This window comes from Abramis brama, assembly GCF_963993115.1.
Source record: "Abramis brama genome assembly, chromosome: 6".
NCBI lineage: Eukaryota > Metazoa > Chordata > Actinopteri > Cypriniformes > Leuciscidae > Abramis > Abramis brama.
Window position 1 is genome coordinate 34,832,887 of NC_139968.1, and position 21,854 is coordinate 34,854,740.

At 43.3% G+C, this 21,854-nt stretch overlaps 1 protein-coding gene across 2 annotated transcripts; it reads left to right on the forward strand.

Moving 5' to 3' along the window:
- Positions 1-153: 153 nt before the first annotated feature.
- Positions 154-20,501, forward strand: LOC311084791 (uncharacterized protein). Of its 2 annotated transcripts, none has more exons than XM_084117075.1 (5): positions 154-324; positions 17,789-18,118; positions 18,532-18,858; positions 19,228-19,337; positions 19,781-20,490. In XM_084117075.1, the coding sequence occupies exons 1-5, from the start codon at positions 273-275 to the stop codon at positions 19,847-19,849; spliced, it is 888 nt and encodes a 295-aa protein (XP_083973201.1). In that variant the 5' UTR covers positions 154-272; the 3' UTR covers positions 19,850-20,490. The 2 variants fall into 2 exon arrangements, with proteins under 2 accessions (XP_083973201.1, XP_083973200.1); XM_084117074.1 differs by having other exon boundaries at positions 164-324; positions 19,228-19,349; positions 19,781-20,501.
- Positions 20,502-21,854: the final 1,353 nt, after the last annotated feature.

The window sequence follows — 21,854 nt, forward strand, 5'->3', positions numbered from 1 at the left end:
AAAAAAAAAAAATCTGAATTTAAGTTTAATATACAAACTGATCACAGCAGTCAGATCACGCAGTTGTCACTCAAGTGATCATTTATATTTAACTTAAATTCAGTTTTTTATTATTATTATTTTTTTTATTTGTACAGACTAAAACCACCGCGCATGCTCGTCCAGTAGCATATACGTGGAATAGGCTGAGCTGAAGAACAGATGGGCAGAATTTCAAAGGCTCCCATGTTCCAAAATGATTTTACGATCAGAATCATGATAATGTGCTGCAAATGAAGATTTTCTTTAATTCGCTTTCGGTGATCTTGATTTTACTCTACCATGGTAAGAAGAACTTCTTACTTACAATCTCTCCAGTCTCCACAGGTGTTTTCTGTGACTCCTAGTATTATGGTTAGCTTTAGTAGAGTGTGATTCGATGTTCACTTAGTTTTCTACAAAGCTCACTCTATTTTGCTGTAATTCGATGTAACCAGGGCTGCAGGGCAGTGGACCTGATCGCCAAAACATTCACATTAACGCGTTATTGACTGGAGCGTGCGAAAAACAAACACCTAAAGCTAGTGTTGAAACGGCGTGCATGAAAACTCTCAGTGCCACTGACAACGATAAATAGTGATGGGATAAATATTGAACCATTTGCTTCGACTGTTCGAAACGCCACACGCTAGTTGAGTGAGTCCTGCTGGTCAAAACAGTGCTCAAAACAAAGGAACAAAAACTCTATTCATGCATAAACACCCTTTACAAACTCATTGCAAATATTTTATTAGCAGTAAAATCTATCAAATAGGCGTACAATTAACTAGCCTAATCATCTAATAAGATTATGTTGTCTTTATATTATTATATAATATTTTATCAACAGAAGAATATTATTCTTTCATCAATTTTCAGAGCTTGTTTTGTTTGTTTCAGTGATTGCTAAGATAAACCGGCCAGTAAGAGACACTATAGGCTATATGTCTACTGAGGTATAAAACTGATCAGAGATCAGGTAAAAACCATAGGCAATTGTTGGTTCTCAGTGAATCCGTATGATTCATGAGTCCACAGAGATCATCGTCCTCCAGCCGCTGGAATTCTGAGAACAGTTATGTTACGAAGCCTACAGAGAACGCGACTCAGTTTGATTCACGCTCCGAAATTGATTCGAAAAAAGATTCGTAAAAGTTTCGAAGCTTCATGTGTTCCGAAAAAGCCCCCTACCTCACATAACATAATTATTATTAACACTTTTTTTTTAACCAGTGATTTTAATTGTTTGAAAATTAATGTTTGCAATAGGCTAAGGTTTGAAGTGAAAAACTGTTAGCTAATTGTCTCATGGGCGTCGGAACCATTGTATATGGGTGGGACAAGACCCACCCACTTTTTAAGACCAATGATATTGGACCCACTCACTTTTATATTAGTAAAAAAAAATTCTGGAGGAGGACCCACCGACTTTTTTTTGCTTCCGACGCCCATGAATTGTATAGTAGCCTATAGTAGCCTATTTGTCTTGCCCATTAGATAAATTAGGCCTACGCAAATGCTGAAACGCAGTACCTGTCAATGTCAATGTCAATCACAGTGAACGATCGCTGCTGACTCCACTAAACAGGGCTGCGTTCCTCAAAAACAAATCATGTCGTAAGAAACCATTTTATATACTAGATTCTGCGATCAGTTTAGGATTACGATGCTTTTGGGAGTCCAGAACAATCCTTGTCAGATGACAGAGAAGCATGGGGACTTATTTCCCAATAAACAAATGGAAAGTGCATGTAACGTTTCTTATAATTAGTTTAATGCGATTATTATATATTTTTAATTTAATTAAACTTTAAAAGTACAAATGGATCATGCTATGTTCTGTAGGCTAATTGTTATTAATAAATTATACACTGTCAGAAAAAGTGCAATCGTTGTACCTAGAGTATCCTACCACAGCCTGTCACTGGCAGTCCCTTTGGGAAATGAACCATCTGGTTTACTACAGTTCAACTATTTGCAGTAAAACTGCAGTAACCACACATTTACCCTAGGTAAACATTTTAACCATGATATTTGTAATAAAGCCATGGTAATGATAATCAATCAATCAATTATATATATAGCCGCTCTGTGATGTCATCGTCCAGCTCAGTTCAGCTGTCATATAATGGTGTCAATGCAGGCAGAAGGCAGATCAATAATGTTTTTGAACTAAGCAAGCCAAAAGCCAAAGTCGACAATGTAATGGCAATTTTCAAAGGTTAATCAAACAGCATCAAAAGGCATAAGAAAACTTTCAGAGGCAAATTGTAATAAAGAGAAAAAGTTTATTCTCTGAGAGAATTCTGTTCACAGTTACCGCAGCTACCCGGTATCAGGAAGACAGAACCTAACAGACTCAACAAAAACAGACATTTTATAGTGTCTTCTCTGACACTATACTCCTCCTTACTGATATCCCCATATCTTAACCGGTTTGGACTGGCTTCTACCCCCCTGAGCAGGCCAAAAGGCTTCCATTCATGACTTAAATAATCTCCTGTTCCCCTCCTGAGAGGGCATGGGACTTCACTTTATTACTAAACAACCCCTGTATTCTCCTGACTGAACCATTTCTCGAGCCCAGGTCTTACAATCTCCCTGGCCCATCCGTTTTATTGCGTCTGTTCCTTCCTGTCCTCCGTCAGCTGCTAAGATACTCACAGAAATACATGATTCAATGAGATTAACAATGGTTTAAAACAAATGCATATAAGAAATACTGAATTTTTCCACAACAACAGTCATCAAACTTAACTCTGTAAAATTAATATTCCAATGTCCGTTTGAGAAGAGAACTTTGGCAGAAGGTAAAAGAGCTGAGCCAAGACCAGCATGCAGGTTTTTTCACCACATTGATTTTTTTGGTAACACTTTACAGAATAAATATATATATTTTAGTTTGATAATGTTTTTTATTTTGTATTTTTAGGGGATTTTATGGTACTAAATTATATTTACGCATGTATTTATAATCCATTTATTCACTTTTTAAGCATAGACCTTAAAATTAAATTTCTAACTTAAAGCTACACTGTGTAGGAATTACTCCCATCTAGCGGTGAAATTGTTTATGACTACCAACTGAATATTACTTTCTAGCTTAATTTTAACTCCTACGGTGGCCGTATTATTTCAAATCTGCCGGCAGTCGTGAGTAATCTCCCCGTCGCATTCGTCACGGTGCCGCTGAGTGTAAAAACGTGAAAGGCAAAGCTTGAATTTCCAGGTATGTCCCTCTTTGGCTAATGTATTTTCAAGATGGAGGCGCAATATTGACTGCCGCCATTCGAGCAGCTCACCCATATGTATTATATTTACCCATATGTATTATAAATGGTAGATTCTATGCTTAAAGGTGCTTTGCGCAAGTCTCTGAGTTTTTGCAGAACTATGCCCCCTCTGGTGACAAGCGAAACTGCAACCAGAGGTGTGCACGCTCATGGACCACACGCACACACACGCTTGTACGAGCACAAGCTGTTCATAACCAAAGGAGCATCAGCCACACAAATCTTTGGTTTACAGTCATAATGTCTTCAGAGGTAATAAAGTTATAAATCTGCAAGTCATTTTAAATATGTGAAAGGAAAGGCATTTGAGTAAATTACACACTTTAAAAGGGGGGTAGTAGAAAACTTCGGTTTTTGTTTCCATCTATCTCCATGTTGAACTGTTTTATGTGTTTACTGTATCCACTTATGATTGTATTATTATGGAAACACGTTCATGAACAATACAAGTTCCATCCATCCATCCATCTTCTACCGCTTATCCGGGGCCGGGTCGCGGGGGCAGCAGTCTAAGCAGGGATGCCCAGACTTCCCTCTCCCTAGACACTTCCTCCAGCTCTTCCGGGGGGACACCGAGGCGTTCCCAGGCCAGCCGGGAGACATAGTCTCTCCAGCGTGTCCTAGGTCTTCCCCGGGGTCTCCTCCCGGTGGGACATGCCCGGAACACCTTCCCGGGAAGGCGTCCAGGAGGCATCCGGAAAAGATGCCCGAGCCACCTCAACTGACCCCTCTCGATGTGGAGGAGCAGCGGCTCTACTCTGTGCTCCTCCAGAGTGACCGAGCTTCTCACCCTATCTCTAAGGGATCGCCCAGCCACCCTGCGGAGAAAGCTCATTTCGGCCGCTTGTATCCGGGATCTTGTCCTTTCGGTCATGACCCACAGCTCATGACCATAGGTGAGAGTAGGAACGTAGATTGACTGGTAAATCGAGAGCTTCGCCTTGCGGCTCAGCTCCTTCTTCACCACGACAGACCGGTACAGGGACCGCATTACTGCAGAAGCTGCACCGATCCGCCTGTCAATCTCCCGTTCCATCCTTCCCTCACTCGTGAACAAGATCCCAAGATACTTAAACTCCTCCACTTGAGGCAGGAGCTCTCCACCAACCTGAAGCGGGCAAACCACCCTTTTCCGACTGAGAACCATGGCCTCGGATTTGGAGGTGCTGATTTTCATCCCAGCCGCTTCACACTCTGCTGCAAACCGTCCCAGTGCATGCTGGAGGTCCTGGTTTGATGAGGCCAACACAACAACATCATCCGCAAAGAGCAGAGATGAAATCGTGTGGTCCCCAAACCTGACCCCCTCCGGCCCCTGGCTGCGCCTAGAAATTCTGTCCATAAAAATTATGAACAGAACCGGCGACAAAGGGCAGCCCTGCCGGAGTCCAACACGCACCGGGAACAAGTCTGACTTACTGCTAGCAATACGAACCAAACTCCTGCTCCGGTCGTACAGGGACCGGATAGCCCTTAGCAAAGGGCCCCGGACCCCATACTCCCGGAGCACCCTCCACAGGCCGCCGCGAGGGACACAGTCGAATGCCTTCTCCAAATCCACAAAGCACATGTGGATTGGTTGGGCAAACTCCCATGAGCCCTCCAGCACCCTGTAGAGGGTATAGAGCTGGTCCAGTGTTCCACGACCGGGACGAAAACCACACTGTTCCTCCTGAATCCGAGGTTCTACTATCGGCCGGATTCTCCTCTCCAGTACCCTGGCATAGACTTTCCCAGGGAGGCTGAGAAGTGTGATCCCCCTATAGTTGGAGCACACCCTCCGATCCCCCTTCTTGAAAAGAGGGACCACCACCCCGGTCTGCCAGTCCAAAGGTACTGTCCCCGACCGCCACGCGATGTTGCAGAGGCGTGTCAGCCAAGACAGCCCCACAACATCCAGAGACTTGAGGTACTCAGGGCGGATCTCATCCACCCCCGGTGCCTTGCCACCGAGGAGTTTCTTGACTACCTCGGTGACTTCAGCTTGAGTGATGGACGAGTCCGCCTCCGAGCCCTCAGCCTCTGCTTCCTCAATGGAAGACGTGACGGCGGGATTGAGGAGATCCTCGAAGTATTCCTTCCACCGTCCGGTGATATCCCCAGTCGAGGTCAACAGCTGCCCACCTCCACTGTAAACAGCGTTGGTAGGGCACTGCTTCCCCCTCCTGAGGCGCCGGACGGTTTGCCAGAATCTCTTCGAGGCCGACCGATAGTCCTTCTCCATGGCCTCACCGAACTCCTCCCAGGCCCGAGTTTTTGCCTCCACAACCACCCGGGCTGCAGTCCGCTTGGCCCGTCGGTACCCATCAGCTGCTTCAGGAGTCCCACAAGCCAGCCAGGCCCGATAGGACTCCTTCTTCAGCTTGACGGCATCCCTTACTTCCGGTGTCCACCACCGGGTTCGGGGATTGCCGTCTCGACAGGCACCGGAGACCTTACGGCCACAGCTCCGAGTGGCCGCGTTGACAATGGAGGTGGAGAACATGGTCCACTCGGACTCAATATCTCCAGACTCCCTCGGGATCTGGTCGAAGCTCTGCCGGAGGTGGGAGTTGAAGATCTCTCTGACAGGAGATTCGGCCAAACGTTCCCAACAGACCCTCACAGTACGTTTGGGTCTGCCGAGTCTGTCCAGCTTCCTCCCCCGCCATCGGATCCAACTCACCACCAGGTGGTGATCAGTTGACAGCTCCGCCCCTCTCTTCACCCGAGTGTCCAAGACATACGGCCGGAGGTCGGATGAAACGACCACAAAGTCGATCATCGACCTCCGGCCTAGGGTGTCCTGGTGCCATGTGCACTGATTTTTTTCCCCGGACATGTCCGGACCGGCCGTCGAGATCGTCCAAAATGTCCGGGATTCAGTTTTTGCTTTCTACAGTCGCCATTCATTGTTTACATGCACACCTTTTGTTTCAATCAGACTGAATTCATTCCGACTGGTGAATCTGAATGTAGTGTTTACATGAACGCTAAACAAGTGATCGGTTGATGTGCGTTTTACCATTGCTAAGAAAATTCCCGCTCCTCCGTGAGAGATACGAGACCGGTGCGTCTCGCAGGCGCTCATCAGTAATCACGCCACCGGCTTTTGCGTTCTACAGTCGCCATTCATCATGTTTACTGTGGCGAGCAGGACGAGGCTAGAGCCGCGGGAGAACAACGCGAGGCCGGTGGCTGATCGGTTGATGTGCGTTTTACCATTGCTAAGAAAATACCCGCTCCTCCGTGAGAGATAGCCCACGAGACCAGTGCGTCTCACAGGCGCTCATCAGTAATCACGCCACCGGCCTCGCGTTGTTCTCCCGCGGCTCTAGCCTCGTCCTGCTCGCCACAGTAAACATAATGAATGGCGACTGTAGAATGCAAAAGCCGAATCCCGGACATTTTGTGCGATCTCAAAAACCCGAGCAGACTAGTCACGGAGACTCACTTGTAGCTTAGCTTTATTGTTTACAACTGCTCTGTAACCGGTAGGCGTGGCTTGGGGGTGGCCTCGTAGAGCAGCGAAGCAAGTGCATTCTGGGAGTTGTTGTCTTTCATCCACATGAGCCAAAAATACATTTTCTGGCTTTTCTCATTCTAGAAGGCTCCAAATTCAAAAATAATTTCACATTTCTACTACATAAATGACCCAATTTAAATACAAGGCAAGGCAAGTTTATTTATATAGCACATTTCATACACAATGGCAATTCAAAGTGCTTTACATAGAAGAAATTAAAATAATTAAAGAAATAATAATAATTAAAACAGTTTAGAAAAATAAAATAAAATACAGTACAGTACAAACAGTCGGACGAGCATTGGCACAGTGCTCATTCAGTAAATGCATAGTTAAACAGATGTGTTTTGAGTCTGGATTTGAATGTGATTACTGTAGGAGCACATCTGATCTCCTCTGGAAGCTGGTTCCAGCTGCGGCTGGCATAATAGCTAAAAGCAGATTCGCCATGCTTAGAGTGAACCCTTGGTATTTCTAGCTGATATGATCCTAATGATCTGAGTGATCTGTTGGGTTTATATTCAGTGAGCATATCTGCAATGTATTGAGGTCCTAGGCCATTGAATGATTTATATACCAGTAATAATACTTTAAAATCAATCCTAAATTTAACTGGGAGCCAGTGTAAAGACCTGAGGACTGGTGTGATATGTTCATATTTTCTGGTTCTGCTCAGAATCCTGGCGGCAGCGTTCTGTATGAGCTGCAACTGTCTTATGGTCTTTTTGGGAAGGCCAGTGAGGAGTCCATTACAGTAATCCACCCTGCTGGTGATGAAAGCATGCACAAGTTTCTCTAAGTCTTGTCTGGAAACAAAGCATCTTATTCTTGCAATATTTTTCAGATGATAGTATGCTGATTTAGTTATTGCTTTGACATGACTACTGAAACTAAGGTCTGACTCTAGTGTCACACCAAGATTCCTGACTTGATTTTTAGTTGTTTGACCCCTAGAGTGAAGGTATGCGTTCACCTTGAGAACTTCATCTTTGTTTCCAAAAGCAATGACTTCAGTTTTGTCTTTGTTTAATTGAAGAAAGTTTTGACACATCCAACTGTTTACTTCATCAATGCATTGGCACAGGGAGTCAATGGGGCTGTAGTCGTTAGGCGATAGGGCTAAGTAAATCTGTGTGTCGTCTGCATAGCTGTGGTAAGAGATTTGGTTCTTTCTCATTATTTGGCTCATTGGGAGCATATACAGGTTGAACAGGAGTGGTGCAAGAATTGAGCCTTGAGGGACTCCGCATGTCATGGATGTCCACTCAGACTTATGGTCTCCTATACTCACATAATAACCTCTCCCATCTAAGTATGACCTGAACCATTTTAGGACTATCCCAGAAAGCCCCACCCAGTTTTCCAGCCTGTCAAGTAGTATGTTATGATCGACAGTGTCAAATGCAGCACTGAGGTCGAGTAGCACCAGCACTGATAATTTGCCTGAATCAGTATTTAAGCGAATATTGTTTATTATCTTTATGAGTGCTGTCTCTGTGCTGTGGTGCGGTCGGAAACCAGATTGAAAATGGTCAAAGGATCCATTCAAGCTCAAGAATTTGTTCAGCTGATTGAAGACAACTTTTTCAATGATCTTGCCTATGAAAGGAAGATTTGAGATCGGTCTATAGTTGCTTAAAGGGATAGTTCACTTTGAAATTAATTTTTGATATGTTTTAGCTTACCTCAAGGGCATCCAAGATGTAGGTGTCTTTGTTTCCGCAGTAGTTTCAATTTTGATATTTTTAGGTCAAACCGTTCTTGTCTGTCAGTCATATAATGCAGGTCGATGGTCACTGTCTCAAAACACAAGCACAGAGTCCAAATTAAAACAATTCCCCATCGTCCAAATTAAACAATTCCCCATCGTAAGTACACATTGATGGCCTAAGACACGAAACGAGCGGTTTGTGTGAGAAAACGAACAGTATTTATATCGTTGTTATCTCTTGAACACAGCACACGTCCAAATGATCTGACGGCGCGGGCGGGTATAGATATATACATGGATGTCGCCTTGGCTACGGTTTCGTTCCAATGAACTGCAGTAGCGAAGGCGACATCTAGTGTATACATCTATACCCGCCCGCGGGCGGGTATAGATGTATACACTAGATGTCGCTTGGCTACGGTTTTGTTCCAATGAACTGCAGTAGCCAAGGCGACATCTATTTATATATCTATACCCGCCCGCGCCGTCAGATCATTTGGACGTGTGCTGTGTTCAAGAGATAACAACGATATAAATACTGTTCGTTTTCTCACACAAACCGCTCGTTTCGTGTCTTAGGCCATCAATGTGTACTTGCTATGGGGAATTGTTTAATTTGGACGATGGGGAATTGTTTTAATTTGGACTCTGTGCTTGGGTTTTGAGACAGTGACCATCTACCTGCATTATATGACTGACAGACAAGAACGGTTTGACCTAAAAATATCAAAATTGAAACTACTGCGGAAAAAAAGACACCTACATCTTGGATGCCCTTGAGGTAAGCTAAAACATACCAAAATTTTATTTCAAAGTGAACTATCCCTTTAATATGGTCTTATCCAGATTGCTCTTTTTCAGGAGGGGCTTGACAACTGCAGTTTTCAGGGAGTTTGGAAAGCTCCCAGAGAGAAGTGAAGCATTTACCACTTCTAGAAGATCTGCTTCTAAACTGTTTAACACACTTTTGAAAAAAGATGTGGGAAGTGTGTCAAGAGCGCAGGTTGATGTTTTAAGGTGCTGTACGGTTTCTTCCAAAATGTTGCCATTAATTTCTTTGAAGTCAGACATAGTAGCTACTTTCTCAGGTGGTCTGGTCTGTCTGACCCCAGTGCAATACACATTCATCTTTCCAGAGGTGAAGTATCCCTTTAAGAGAATACTTGATTAGTTGGTAGAAGTAATTATATATTAATGAGCACATATCATTTTGAAATAACGAAGTGTTTTTGCTAAGAATCATGTAAAGAATTGTTAAGCTCTTAGGGCTAATTAATACCCGGTGGCAACCACCAAAGATTGTCCGATCAGAACAAATAAGTGATGTCCGTTTAGGAGGAGCCAGATGCAAACACCACTCATAGACCACTCATTTTAAACTTGAACTATTTAATTAAGTGTGGTTCTAGAAAGAGAAATAAGAATAAAAGTATAAATATACACACTGATAAAACATCAATATGCAAGTGAATACAATCTGTATTTCGTATGACATTAACACTGGAAATATGTCTATACAGCGATCGTATAATAGGATTATCTTACAGACACGTGTGCTACTGCATATTTGTTAATCACGTCCTTAAGACAAATTTACGCACATTCACAGTGTAAATAACGCAGTATAATAAAGATTAACTTACTCTTTGATGCACGCACACATGTGATTACTCTTTATCGATCGCGGATGAACTGGCGTTCTCATCGCGTTAGGTCCGTCTTGCGCATATAGTAATAATAGCGCTCGTACCTCAAACTAAACTGCGTCAGCATCAGGGTCCTAACAATAGGCGAGTAACTTACTGCCTGACTACAAAGCAACAGGGAATTAAATATCACATATACATAGAACTATATGAATATATTAATGACTGTAAACATATGACTTTAAACAGATTAATGACTGGCCCTCATTTTAGTACAGCCGCCCCCAAATGTGTTTGCAGATTTGCATCTCGGGCCAGTACTCCCAGTCATTCAGGGAGTGGAGGGAGCTTAATCAGTCTGACAACAGGTCTGATGTAGGTTCTGTCTTTGACCTGAATTTCTGCGGCTCTTACTTTATTATCGGCTCCAGCAATGACAGCTTTCACAGTCCCGATAGGCCAGAGTGCTCTGGGGAATTGTGGATCAGCAATCATAACTACTGTCCCTACGATCAGGTTGTCTTTCTCTTGTTGCCACTTCTGGCGAGACTGGAGTCCGGGCAGGTAGTTACGCAGATAACGGCTCCAGAACTGGTCTGCCAGTATCTGGCTGTGTTTCCAGCGTCTGCGGCTGAGCAGTTCAGATGCAGGGAAATGACCTGAGGCAAGGCAGAGTCTAGCCGGCCCATTAAGAGTGAGTTAGGGGTTATTGGGTCCAGATCAGCTACATCCGAAGATACATATCCCAATGGCTTTGAATTTAAAATTCCCTCAATTTCAATTAAGACAGTCCTCAGCACTTCCTCTGTGACAGTTTGAGCACCAATGGTGGTGTACAGTGCAGCTTTAACAGATCTGATTTCTCTTTCCCATGATCCTCCAAAATGTGGGGAGTTTGGTGGATTGTACTGAAAGTTGATCTGTTGCTTGGCAAGTTCCTTTTGCAATTGAGGGTGAATATTGTTGAAGGCTTCTTTAAGCTCATGATCTCCACCTTTGAAATTCGTACCCTGATCAGAGCGCAACTCGTGAGGTTTTCCCCTACGGGCGATGAATCGACGTAGAGACATGAGAAAAGAGTCTGTGTCGGCTTGAGAGAGAAGATCAATGTACACTGCCCTTGTGGTCAAACATTTATAAATGATACCCCAGCGTTTTTCATTTCGACGCCCAATTTTGATGGTAAATGGGCCGAAACAGTCCATGCCTGTGGAGTAAAAGGCCGGCTGGAAGAGTCTTAAACTTGAAGGGGGTAAGTCAGCCATTTTAGGGATATTGGGCTTGCCACGCCATCTTTGACACTCAGTACAATGATGCTGAATTGAACGAACAGCTTGACGACCTCTCAAGATCCAGAAGCGTCTTCTGATTTCAGCAAAGACCCTTTCAGTACCAGGGTGATGGAGCTGTGCATCATACTGCTGAATTAGTAGCTTAGTTACTGGATGGACTGGGTCTAGGACAATTGGGTGAAGAATGTCAGGGCTCAGCAGATGACATCTTCGGAGTCGTCCACCCACTCTAATCAACTGCATGTCAGAATCAAATTCAGGAGCTAAAGTCTTTAGACGACTGTTTGAGGAGATGAGTTTCCCTGCTTGTAACTGAGCATATTCGTCAGGAAAACTCTCCATTTGAGACCGTTGGATGAGGCTAAGCTCAGCTTTCTTATAAGTTTCAGCCGTGACAGTGTCTGTGGGACTGGCCGCCCCGTGAAGGGTTCTGGCTGATGCGTCTACAAGCTCTTGAAAACTGTTGTATTGAAATGCATTAACTGAATGCTGGTCATCTTGATTTATTAGAAGATGGAAGGATGTTGGTTTGCGCAGTTCTTTTGAGGTGTCGGCTGGATCTAGGTTGGGCAATTTAGGCCATGATGAAGGAGGTTTCTGCAGAAATTCTGGGCCATTCTTCCAGCGGGTAGGTTTGGCTAGCTGAGCCAGTGACATGCCACGAGTAATATCGTCAGCAGGGTTGTCTTGAGAGTGCACATAGGACCATGATTGTGACTCAGTTAGGTCCTGAATCTCCGCAACTCTAGTTCCTACAAACACTTTGAAGTGGCACGAGTCTGATTGAAGCCAGTTGAGAACGGTTGTAGAATCAGTCCAGTATTTGAAACTGCTGATGTCTAGTGTGAGCTCTCTTTTCAGAACTGCTGCCAGTTGTGCTCCAGTAAGAGCAGCGCATAGCTCAAGTCGGGGGATTGTTTGCTGCTTCTTTGGAGCTACTCGTGATCTAGCTGCCAAGAATGACACCTCTATTTTTCCCTTTTTATCTTCAGTGCGGAGATAGGCTACAGCGCCGTACGCTCGCTCTGAGGCATCACAGAACGTGTGCACACTTCTTGAGCTGGTCAAGGGATCTACCTTCGTAGTGTAGCATCTGGACAGTGTGACACTGGAAAGTTGTGGAAGCTCGTCTTCCCATGTGAGCCATGCATTTCTGAGGTCTGTGGGCAGTTCAGGGTCATCCCATTCTCTCTTTTTGTCCCAGAGCCTCTGGACTATTATCTTAGCTCTAGTGGTAAATGGGGTGATGAATCCTAATGGATCGTATTGACTGGAAAGGATGCTATATATGTGTCGCATAGTGGGCTCAGTTTTTACAACATGGCCATGTTTATAACCAAGTGTGTCGGATCTGCACTGCCACCTAAGTCCCAGTGTGCGCTCCTGAGGGTCTGCTCTGTCTGAACTAAACCAAAGCTCATGGTTCTCTGACCTGATTTGCTGCGGCAGGTGTTGCAGGAGTTGGGGAGTGTTACTAGCCCACTGGCGCAGATCAAATCCACCCTCGGCCAGAAGATGTCGCATGTCATCCACTAATTGCCTGGCAGTCTCAAGAGAGGGGACACTTTGCAACCAATTGTCAACATAGAAACAACGCTCTATTGATGCTCGTACCTCACTGTCTGGATGGCTGTGATCAGTGACATGTTTCCTAAGAGCAAAGGTTGCACAGCACGGACTGCACGTGGTGCCAAAGGGTAACACTGACCATTGGTAGACATCAGGTGGGTTAGTTGTGTTCAGGTCTCGCCACAGGAATCGCAAGAATGCTTGGTCTTCTGACAGGAGGCGCACCTGATGAAACATCCCCTTTATATCGCTACTAATGGCTACTGCATACTCTCGGAAACGGAGAAGTACTCCCAGCAAGGTCGCACCCAGAGCTGGCCCAGGAAGGAGATATTCATTCAGGCTCAGCCCTTGGAATTTGAAGGAACAATTGAATACAATCCTGTTCTTTCCGTTGTGGTGGACCATGTGGTGTGGAATGTACCACCCTTGAGTCTGTACAGCTACGGATTGGGAAATTTTCTTCACATAGCCTGCTTCTAGCAGCTTGTTTATCTCGGACTTGTACACTAGGGATTTCTCAGAGCTCTTTGCCAGCTGATTTTCAGTCCTTCGCAAATGAGGCAGTACTGCTTCCTTTGCAGCAGTTAGAGGTGGAGGACTGGTTTTCCACAGAAGAGGGGTAGCGTATCTTTGCACACCATCAATTTCAACCCTCATTGTTTTATCTTCCAGCATGCGCACAGCTTCTGCATCTTGCTTTGACCTTGTCACAAGCCGTTCATTTTGGTAGGGTAAGATGTCCATCTGCCACAACCTCTCAACTTGACTGAATAGATCATTAGGTGCAAGGCTTACAGATGTAAACAAGCATTGTTGTGTGTGAGGGATGTGTTCGAGGAACTTTGATGGACCTTGGAGTGTCCATCCCAAATGAGTTTTCACAGCTGCTGGACCTCCAGGGGGTCCTAACCGAACTGGCTCAACAGGGGTGATCAGTTGTGGGTAATCTGACCCAATGAGCAGTAATGGCCTTGCGTGGTCGATTGACTGCAGAGGTAGGCCTCTGAGATGGTGATATCTCCTTTGGAGCGTTTCAATTGGGTAAGAATGAGGTGATAGTCCAAGCTCCTCAGCTGTGAAGGCTCTTTTGATTGCAAAGTTGCGATCTGGTTGTGTGACAGGACTCACTGAGAATGATACTGTGGAGCCACGGATGATGCGGATATCTTGACGCACTGTGCGAAGAGACAGGTCTTCAGGCTTACCGTGAAGGTGGAGTTGCTGAGCTGCCTCATGGAGAAGTATAGTGCGCTCGGAACCATCGTCTAGCAATGCATATGTATCCAGTGAAAAGTCTCCATTGCGTATGATGACTCTGCACAATTTCAGTAACACTCTACTGCCAGTTGGTCGATCGACGTACAGAGTTTCTATAGTGGTGCTGGTAGACTGTGTGATCTCTGCAGTTTCTTTGGTCGCATTAGCACTCATTTCGTTATTGACCTCATGCAGAATTTCGAGATGTCTTCTTTGACACTTCTTGCATTTGGCCTTAAGAGTACACTGACCTGCTTGGTGATCACGTCCACATTTCCAGCATCTCTGATTAGATCTGATCCAGGTCACGATTTGCTCTTTAGTCAGCAGTTTGAAGTTTGAACACTGATTGAGATAGTGCTGAGTTGTATTACAAAAGGGACAGTATTTCTTTGGTTTCTCTAGTGGTCTCACCTCAGAAACTGCATTTCTGTGAACTGATTCATCCTTGGAAACTGGCCTTTGCTCACTTCCATGGAAGATGGCAGTAGATTTGTGAAATACTTTGGGTACTCTTTGCTGGTCTTTGCGGAAACTCTGTCTCTCTCTGCCAGAGTCAACAATGAATTGGGTACCGTCCCCTTGCACCCTCACCTCATACTCCAGCCATTCTGCAAATTCAAACAAGGTAGGGATAGGTGTCTTGAGTGGATTGACATACCTCTTAAAGTTTGCTCGGAGATCGTGAGGCAATTTAGCGAGGAGTCGGGTGACGTGAGACCCACAAGTCAGTTCTGTACGTCCAGGACTTCCTAACTGATCCAGCATTCCGACCAGGGCCCGTACCTTTAGTGCGAAAAGCCTGAATGCTCTGGTGTCACCACTTCTAATGCTGGGTCCATCCATCAGGACAGCAATGCGTTGCAGTGCAAGTTGATGGGGTTGCCCATAGAGTTCTGTTAGAGCCTGCATGGTATGACTGTAAGGGTACCTGCTGTTACAGTAGGAGTCAGCAATGAGCAATGCTTCTTCAAGCTTTAAGTGGTCCATCAATATCTGGAACTTAAAGCGCTCTGTAGCGTCGGCAGGCAGGAGATTATCAAGAGCTACCTTTAACCTGGCGAACTCACGTGGATCCTCTTTAGTGAAGTTAGGAATGGTAGGGGTTGGACCTCGATAAGTGTTCTCTTGACTGGGTGGCGATGAGGGACCATAAGGTCTCTGTCGCCTAGAGGTAGGGCTGTAATAGTGTGTGGATAGCTGCCTTGGGTGTTGGTAACGTTCATCAGCACGCTCCGCCCTCTGGGCTGTTGATGCACGTTCTGGCGATGGCGAAAACTGTCTAGATGGCTTGGAACTCGCCTTCATCCTCTGCAGCTCGTGGATAATCTCATCTATTCTGTCCCGTTGACGTTCTGCGTGCAACTTATCCTCTCTACGTTTCACTGACTTATCGCTTTCATAACGTTGATCTCTTTGATCTATTGTTGACGTTACTCTGTAGCGTGATGGTGAGGTAGAGGCTTGATCCTCAATATTACACGTTGAGTGTCTGGGCAAAAGAAATTGTTGAGATGGAGACACTGGCCTTGGAGAGTGAGCTGCGGAGTGTTCTCTGAGGTCATGTCTGAGTTGACGGTTCTCCTCTTCCAGATCCTTTAGCCGCATCTGCAGTACTTCAGGAGAGAAGTGTGGATTTTCCTCATTGGCAGGAAAGTGATCAATGTTAGCAACAAGGGTGTTGGGAGGTGGTAATGAACCTCCTGTAGCCCCTATTAGCTGTTCTCCCTCGTTGGAATGGTCTGAGGGTGTGTGCGCTGATCGGTGCTCTGGCACATAATTCACCTCATAGTCTGCGAGGTACCTTGGCATTTGCGTTCGACGACGGGAGCGAACTGTAGCATCACTATTCTCCTCACTATGTATGGACATTATGTTAATTCAGAAGTTGCCAGATCCGGCTCGAAGGACCATGTAAAGAATTGTTAAGCTCTTAGGGCTAATTAATACCCGGTGGCAACCACCAAAGATTGTCCGATCAGAACAAATAAGTGATGTCCGTTTAGGAGGAGCCAGATGCAAACACCACTCATAGACCACTCATTTTAAACTTGAACTATTTAATTAAGTGTGGTTCTAGAAAGAGAAATAAGAATAAAAGTATAAATATACACACTGATAAAACATCAATATGCAAGTGAATACAATCTGTATTTCGTATGACATTAACACTGGAAATATGTCTATACAGCGATCGTATAATAGGATTATCTTACAGACACGTGTGCTACTGCATATGTGTTAATCACGTCCTTAAGACAAATTTACGCACATTCACAGTGTAAATAACGCAGTATAATAAAGATTAACTTACTCTTTGATGCACGCACACATGTGATTACTCTTTATCGATCGCGGATGAACTGGCGTTCTCATCGCGTTAGGTCCGTCTTGCGCATATAGTAATAATAGCGCTCGTACCTCAAACTAAACTGCGTCAGCATCAGGGTCCTAACAATAGGCGAGTAACTTACTGCCTGACTACAAAGCAACAGGGAATTAAATATCACATATACATAGAACTATATGAATATATTAATGACTGTAAACATATGACTTTAAACAGATTAATGACTGGCCCTCATTTTAGTACAAATCAACTTAAAAAATTACACAGTGTAGCTTTTAACTGTCGTAAATCTTGAATGATTCAGAGCACAGACTTTAGTTTGATCTCTTCTCAAAGACGATTATTGTTGAAGTGAAAAAAGTTTTAAAAAGTGAACTTAAAAAAAGTTACAGAATTTTACGTTTATTGTTATGAAAATTGTGCAAAAATACTATTTTCAATTTTTATATAAAATATATATTTTCAAAAACATGTTTTAGTCTAAAACTGTGAGAAAATCAAAGCCATACATCTAAACATGTTGTGTTAAAAATTTGAGCTTGATTTCTCAAAAATTTAGCTTTTAGTAAGATTTTGTTTGGCTGCAGTACCAAAAGTTTAAATAGATGGAATTTGTCTCCCATTCATTTCCCACAAGGAGCACAAATGTGACTATTTTTTTCAGGACCATTTAACCTGTTCGAATTATGTCCATAATTTATTTTTTTGTGTTGTGCCAAAACCTTTACCAAGTTTCGTACCATTCCGATGAAGTTAAATATATATATATACATGTTTTGGTCTGTGGGATTCTGCCCGCTGCTTATTTACCCAATAGTATTTCAACACCTCAGGTTGCCAGTTGGTGCTAAACACAGCATATCACAGTCATATAAGCCAGTGAACAAACTGAGTCAGAGATCACAGATCTACCCGACCTAAAAAGCCTCAGTATCAATAGAGAGTGTAGTGTTCACACACAGATGCGAGTTAAACTGAACTATTAAATCGCATACTTTAAAGTGTTGACTAATGTAACTTGAATGCAATATGAGAAAAGCTTCTGCCAAATTAAAATGTAATGTAGCTAAACACTATTTATGTGGGAGATTCAAACCGCAGGATTAAAAATATATTGTAGAAAAGCTGTTCATTTCTTCTCCAGGTGTTTTTGGTGTTGGATCAGAAGAAGTGTCAGTGATGGAGGGAGATTCAGTCACTTTATACACTGGTGTTGAAACAAACCAAGAAGAAGATATTAAATGGTATTATAATGACATTCGCATCGCTCAAATCAATGGAGATCTCAACCATACCTGTACAGATGTTCAGTGTAATGAAGGCACTGAGAGATTCATAGACAGACTGAAGCTGGATTATCAGACTGGATCTCTGACCATCAGAAATATCAACACAACACACTCTGGAGTTTATGAACTGAAGATCATCAGCAGCAGCAGCGTCAGTGGAAATATCTTCAATGTTACTGTTCATGGTGAGTTAGTGAATGTTTAAATGCAGTTTATATATGTTTAAACTGTATTGTTAATTTGCCTGAATTTATTTATTTTTTCCTCATTTATAATTCTTACAGTATTCGGGATCTCGTACAGTTTTTCCACTGACAAGTTGTTTGTTGTAGCAGTTAATTTTTTCATAGGAAGCTGCAGTTGAGCTCAGAGGGAGTCGACAGTTTTTAATCACACCATCTCTGATCAGCTTCTGTTATTATCTGTTTAAATGAGGATTATAATGTAAAATATGTAAAATGGGTTTGAGTACAAAACATATCATTTCTTTTCAGATCGAACTTTAAGAAAGGGCTTATGCAATTTCATTCGTTCTCTCATGTTGTGGTGTTTGTTGTTTTCATCTAGAACTTTAATCAACTGTTGGTTTGTGTTTCAGGTGTTTCTGCTGCTGAACGAGAAGAAGTGAAGGAGGGAGAATCTGTTACTTTAGATCCTGGTGTAATAAAAAGCACAAATGATGTGTTGACGTGGTATTTTAATGACATTCTCATCGCTGAAATCACTGGAGATCAGAGTAAGATCTGTACAGATGTTCAGTGTAAAGAGAGATTCAGAGACAGACTGAAGCTGGATCATCAGACTGGATCTCTGACCATCACAAACACCAGAAACACAGACTCTGGAGAATATAAACTACAGATCATCATCAACAACAGCAGCTTCAGCATCACTAGAGTGAAGAGATTCAGTGTTTCTCTCATTGGTGAGTGTATAATTCAGCCATTAAATGCATTTTCTTTTAGGAATACAAAAAAAAGTTCAATATTTTTAAATCAACCCAATAACGGATGGGTATGGACAGTTTAAAAAAGTGAACTTTGACTCGATGACACTTTGACTAATGTTATTAACTTTAGTGCAGTTTTCCTGTGAATTGTTTTCTGTTGAGTGTCTTAGTGATTTTAACTGCCGGTGCCATTTATAAGTTAAATCAATATCATACAACTGATGACCAGAAAGGTGTATGTAAGGTAGAGAGGTGTAAATATGAGTCAAATATATTGTTAAACACTGGGTGTATTATCAGTCGAGCTGTTAACATTGTCTGTCTGTCTGTCTGGATCTGTTCCAGGTTCAGGTCTGTCTTCAGGAGCTGTAGCAGGAATAGTTGTTGGTGTTCTGCTGGTTTCTGCAGTTGTAACTGCTGGTGTGATTTACTATCGTCACAAGATCTATACAGAAGTACAACAGCACGTAAATATTACATATAGCAAGGAATATGAATTTAATTCTATATACAAACATAAATGTAAACTGTGAATGAATAGTCATTTTTTGTATAGTTCACCAGTGAGGCAGTCGAAACTATCAAAAACACAAATAATGCCAAAATTAATTAAATAACAATTCATATTAAAACATAAAGTGTGAATTTTTTTCAGATAGCAAGTCTTGTAAGAAAACGCCAATACAACAGTTTAAGCAGTTTTGATGTGATATTGAAATCATAATACGTAATTTTGTAATACTGAAGTACAGGAGATGACAGTTTGATGCAGTTTATAGACAGTGTTTAATATTAAGGAAATGAAAACACAAATCTGTAGTAGTTTTTGTGTTTGTGTATCTGAAACATCAATCCTCCTCATTACTTTAACCTTCTGTGAATCTGTGTGTTCTTACAGGAGGATGATGCTGATAACCCACCACATGATCCCAATGACATTCCTTTAGAGGACATGGGAAATCCTTAAATCAGACTCAGGCCGAGGCTCCCAATAAAACAATAAAACAATTTAACATCATTAATACATTGAAATGGACACTGAAGAGAATTTGTAAGATGGAGAGAAGATCAGCTGAAAGTGAAACTCTCTAATTGTCACAATTCCAAGATTTCAGTCGGTACCAACACCAGTGAAATGTCTGAATTTGTGTATTTTTTTGTGATTTACATTGTTTAGCCTACATTTAGCCTTAAACACTATATAACTGTAGGGCTGAGCGAATATGAATATGAAAATTGGTAGAACTCTTTACTGCCCTAGTACTTCAGAAATCCCTTTAAAGGTGTACATGTGAATTAAATGTGTCACAATGACCTTCATCATCACAGTATGCTAATGCCTATCTAGTGCAAGGGATTCATCAATATGCTGATTGAGGACTGTTGGGACACTCCAGGCACAGGATGGATCTGTCGGGAGAGACGGAGTCATTTGCACCTCAATGACACCTCACCTCATTTACAGTACTGTATATGCTTTCAACTACATATTGTTTATCTACTAGTGTGTTCTAACATGTAACTATGCCATGTTTAGTTTCATCTGACAGCTTATAACCTGAACTGAATGGTTATGAATGTAATATAGGTATTAAAGTATCCTAAGGTAAAATAGGTACTATTGCTTAAACGTGTCACGATGTGACAAAAAGCAGGTGGAACTTATTCCCGCTGAAGCAGTGTTTCTGGTGGGACACTTGTGAGTGAAACTCCGTCCCCGGGCCTGTGTGTGCGTCTGTTGTCATGACAACCCCAACAGATTGGCAACAGGTGTGGGGAATTTACTCGGAGAGTTTGGAAGAAGCCCTGTTAGCAGTTGAGAGGATAACTAGATTAAAAAGTTCGTCGAGACAAACTTTAAGTTGGCTTGAGAAAGCCGGACCAGAAAGTTTGAAGAAATTTAAAGTAGTTTGGAGTTTAAAGTAGTTTGAAGTTTAAATTAGTTTGAAGTTTAAATTAGTTTGAAGTTTAAAGTAGTTTAAATTTTATATTAGTCTAAAGTTTAAATCAGTTTGAAGTTTAAAGCAGTTTAAAGTTTAAAGTAGTTTACAGTTAAAAAGTTGTTGGGGGTTTTCTAGTGGGTTGCTAGGGTGTTCTGGGTGGTTGCTATGGTGTTGCTAGGCGGTTGCTAGGGTATTCTGGGTGGTTGCTAGGGTCTTCTGGGTGGTTGCTATGGTGTTGCTAGGCGGTTGCTAGGGTATTCTGGTTGGTTGCTAGGGTGTTCTCGGTGGTTGCTAGGGTGTTCTGGGTGGTTGCTATGGTGTTGCTAGGTGGTTGCTAGGGTATTCTGGGTGGTTGCTAGGCGGTTGCTAGGGTGTTCTGGGTGGTTGCTATGGTGTTACTAGGCGGTTGCTAGGGTATTATGGGTGGTTGCTAGGGTGTTCTGGGTGGTTGCTATGCTGTTGCTAGGCGGTTGCTAGGGTATTCTGGGTGGTTGCTAGGCGGTTGCTAGGGTATTCTGGATGGTTGCTAGGCGGTTGCTAGGGTGTTTTGGGTGGTTGCTAGGCGGTTGCTAGGGTGTTCTGGGTGGTTGCTATGCTGTTGCTAGGCGGATGCTAGGGTATTCTGGGTGGTTGCTAGGGTGTTCTCGGTGGTTGCTAGGCGGTTGCTAGGGTGTTCTGGGTGGTTGCTATGGTGTTGCTAGGTGGTTGCTAGTGTATTCTGGGTGGTTGCTAGGTGGTTGCTAGGGTATTCTGGGTGGTTGCTAGGGTGTTTTGGGTGGTTGCTAGGCGGTTGCTAGGGTGTTCTGGGTGTTTGCTATGGTGTTGCTAGGCGGTTGCTAGGGTGTTCTGGGTGGTTGCTAGGCGGTTGCTAGGGTGTTCTGGGGGGTTGCTATGGTGTTGCTAGGCGGTTGCTAGGGTGTTCTGGGTGGTTGCTAGGGTGTTGCTAGGTGGTTGCTAGGGTGTTCTGGGTGGTTGCTATGATGTTGCTAGGCGGTTGCTAGGGTGTTTTGATGGTTGCTATGGTGTTGC

Coding starts and splice junctions, on each gene's coding strand:
- LOC311084791 (XM_084117074.1), top strand. CDS start 273: ATGAAGATTTTCTTTAATTCGCTTTCGGTGATCTTGATTTTACTCTAC. Junction 18,119..18,531: donor CTTCAATGTTACTGTTCATG/GTGAGTTAGTGA, acceptor TTTGTGTTTCAG/GTGTTTCTGCTGCTGAACGA. Junction 18,859..19,227: donor ATTCAGTGTTTCTCTCATTG/GTGAGTGTATAA, acceptor GATCTGTTCCAG/GTTCAGGTCTGTCTTCAGGA.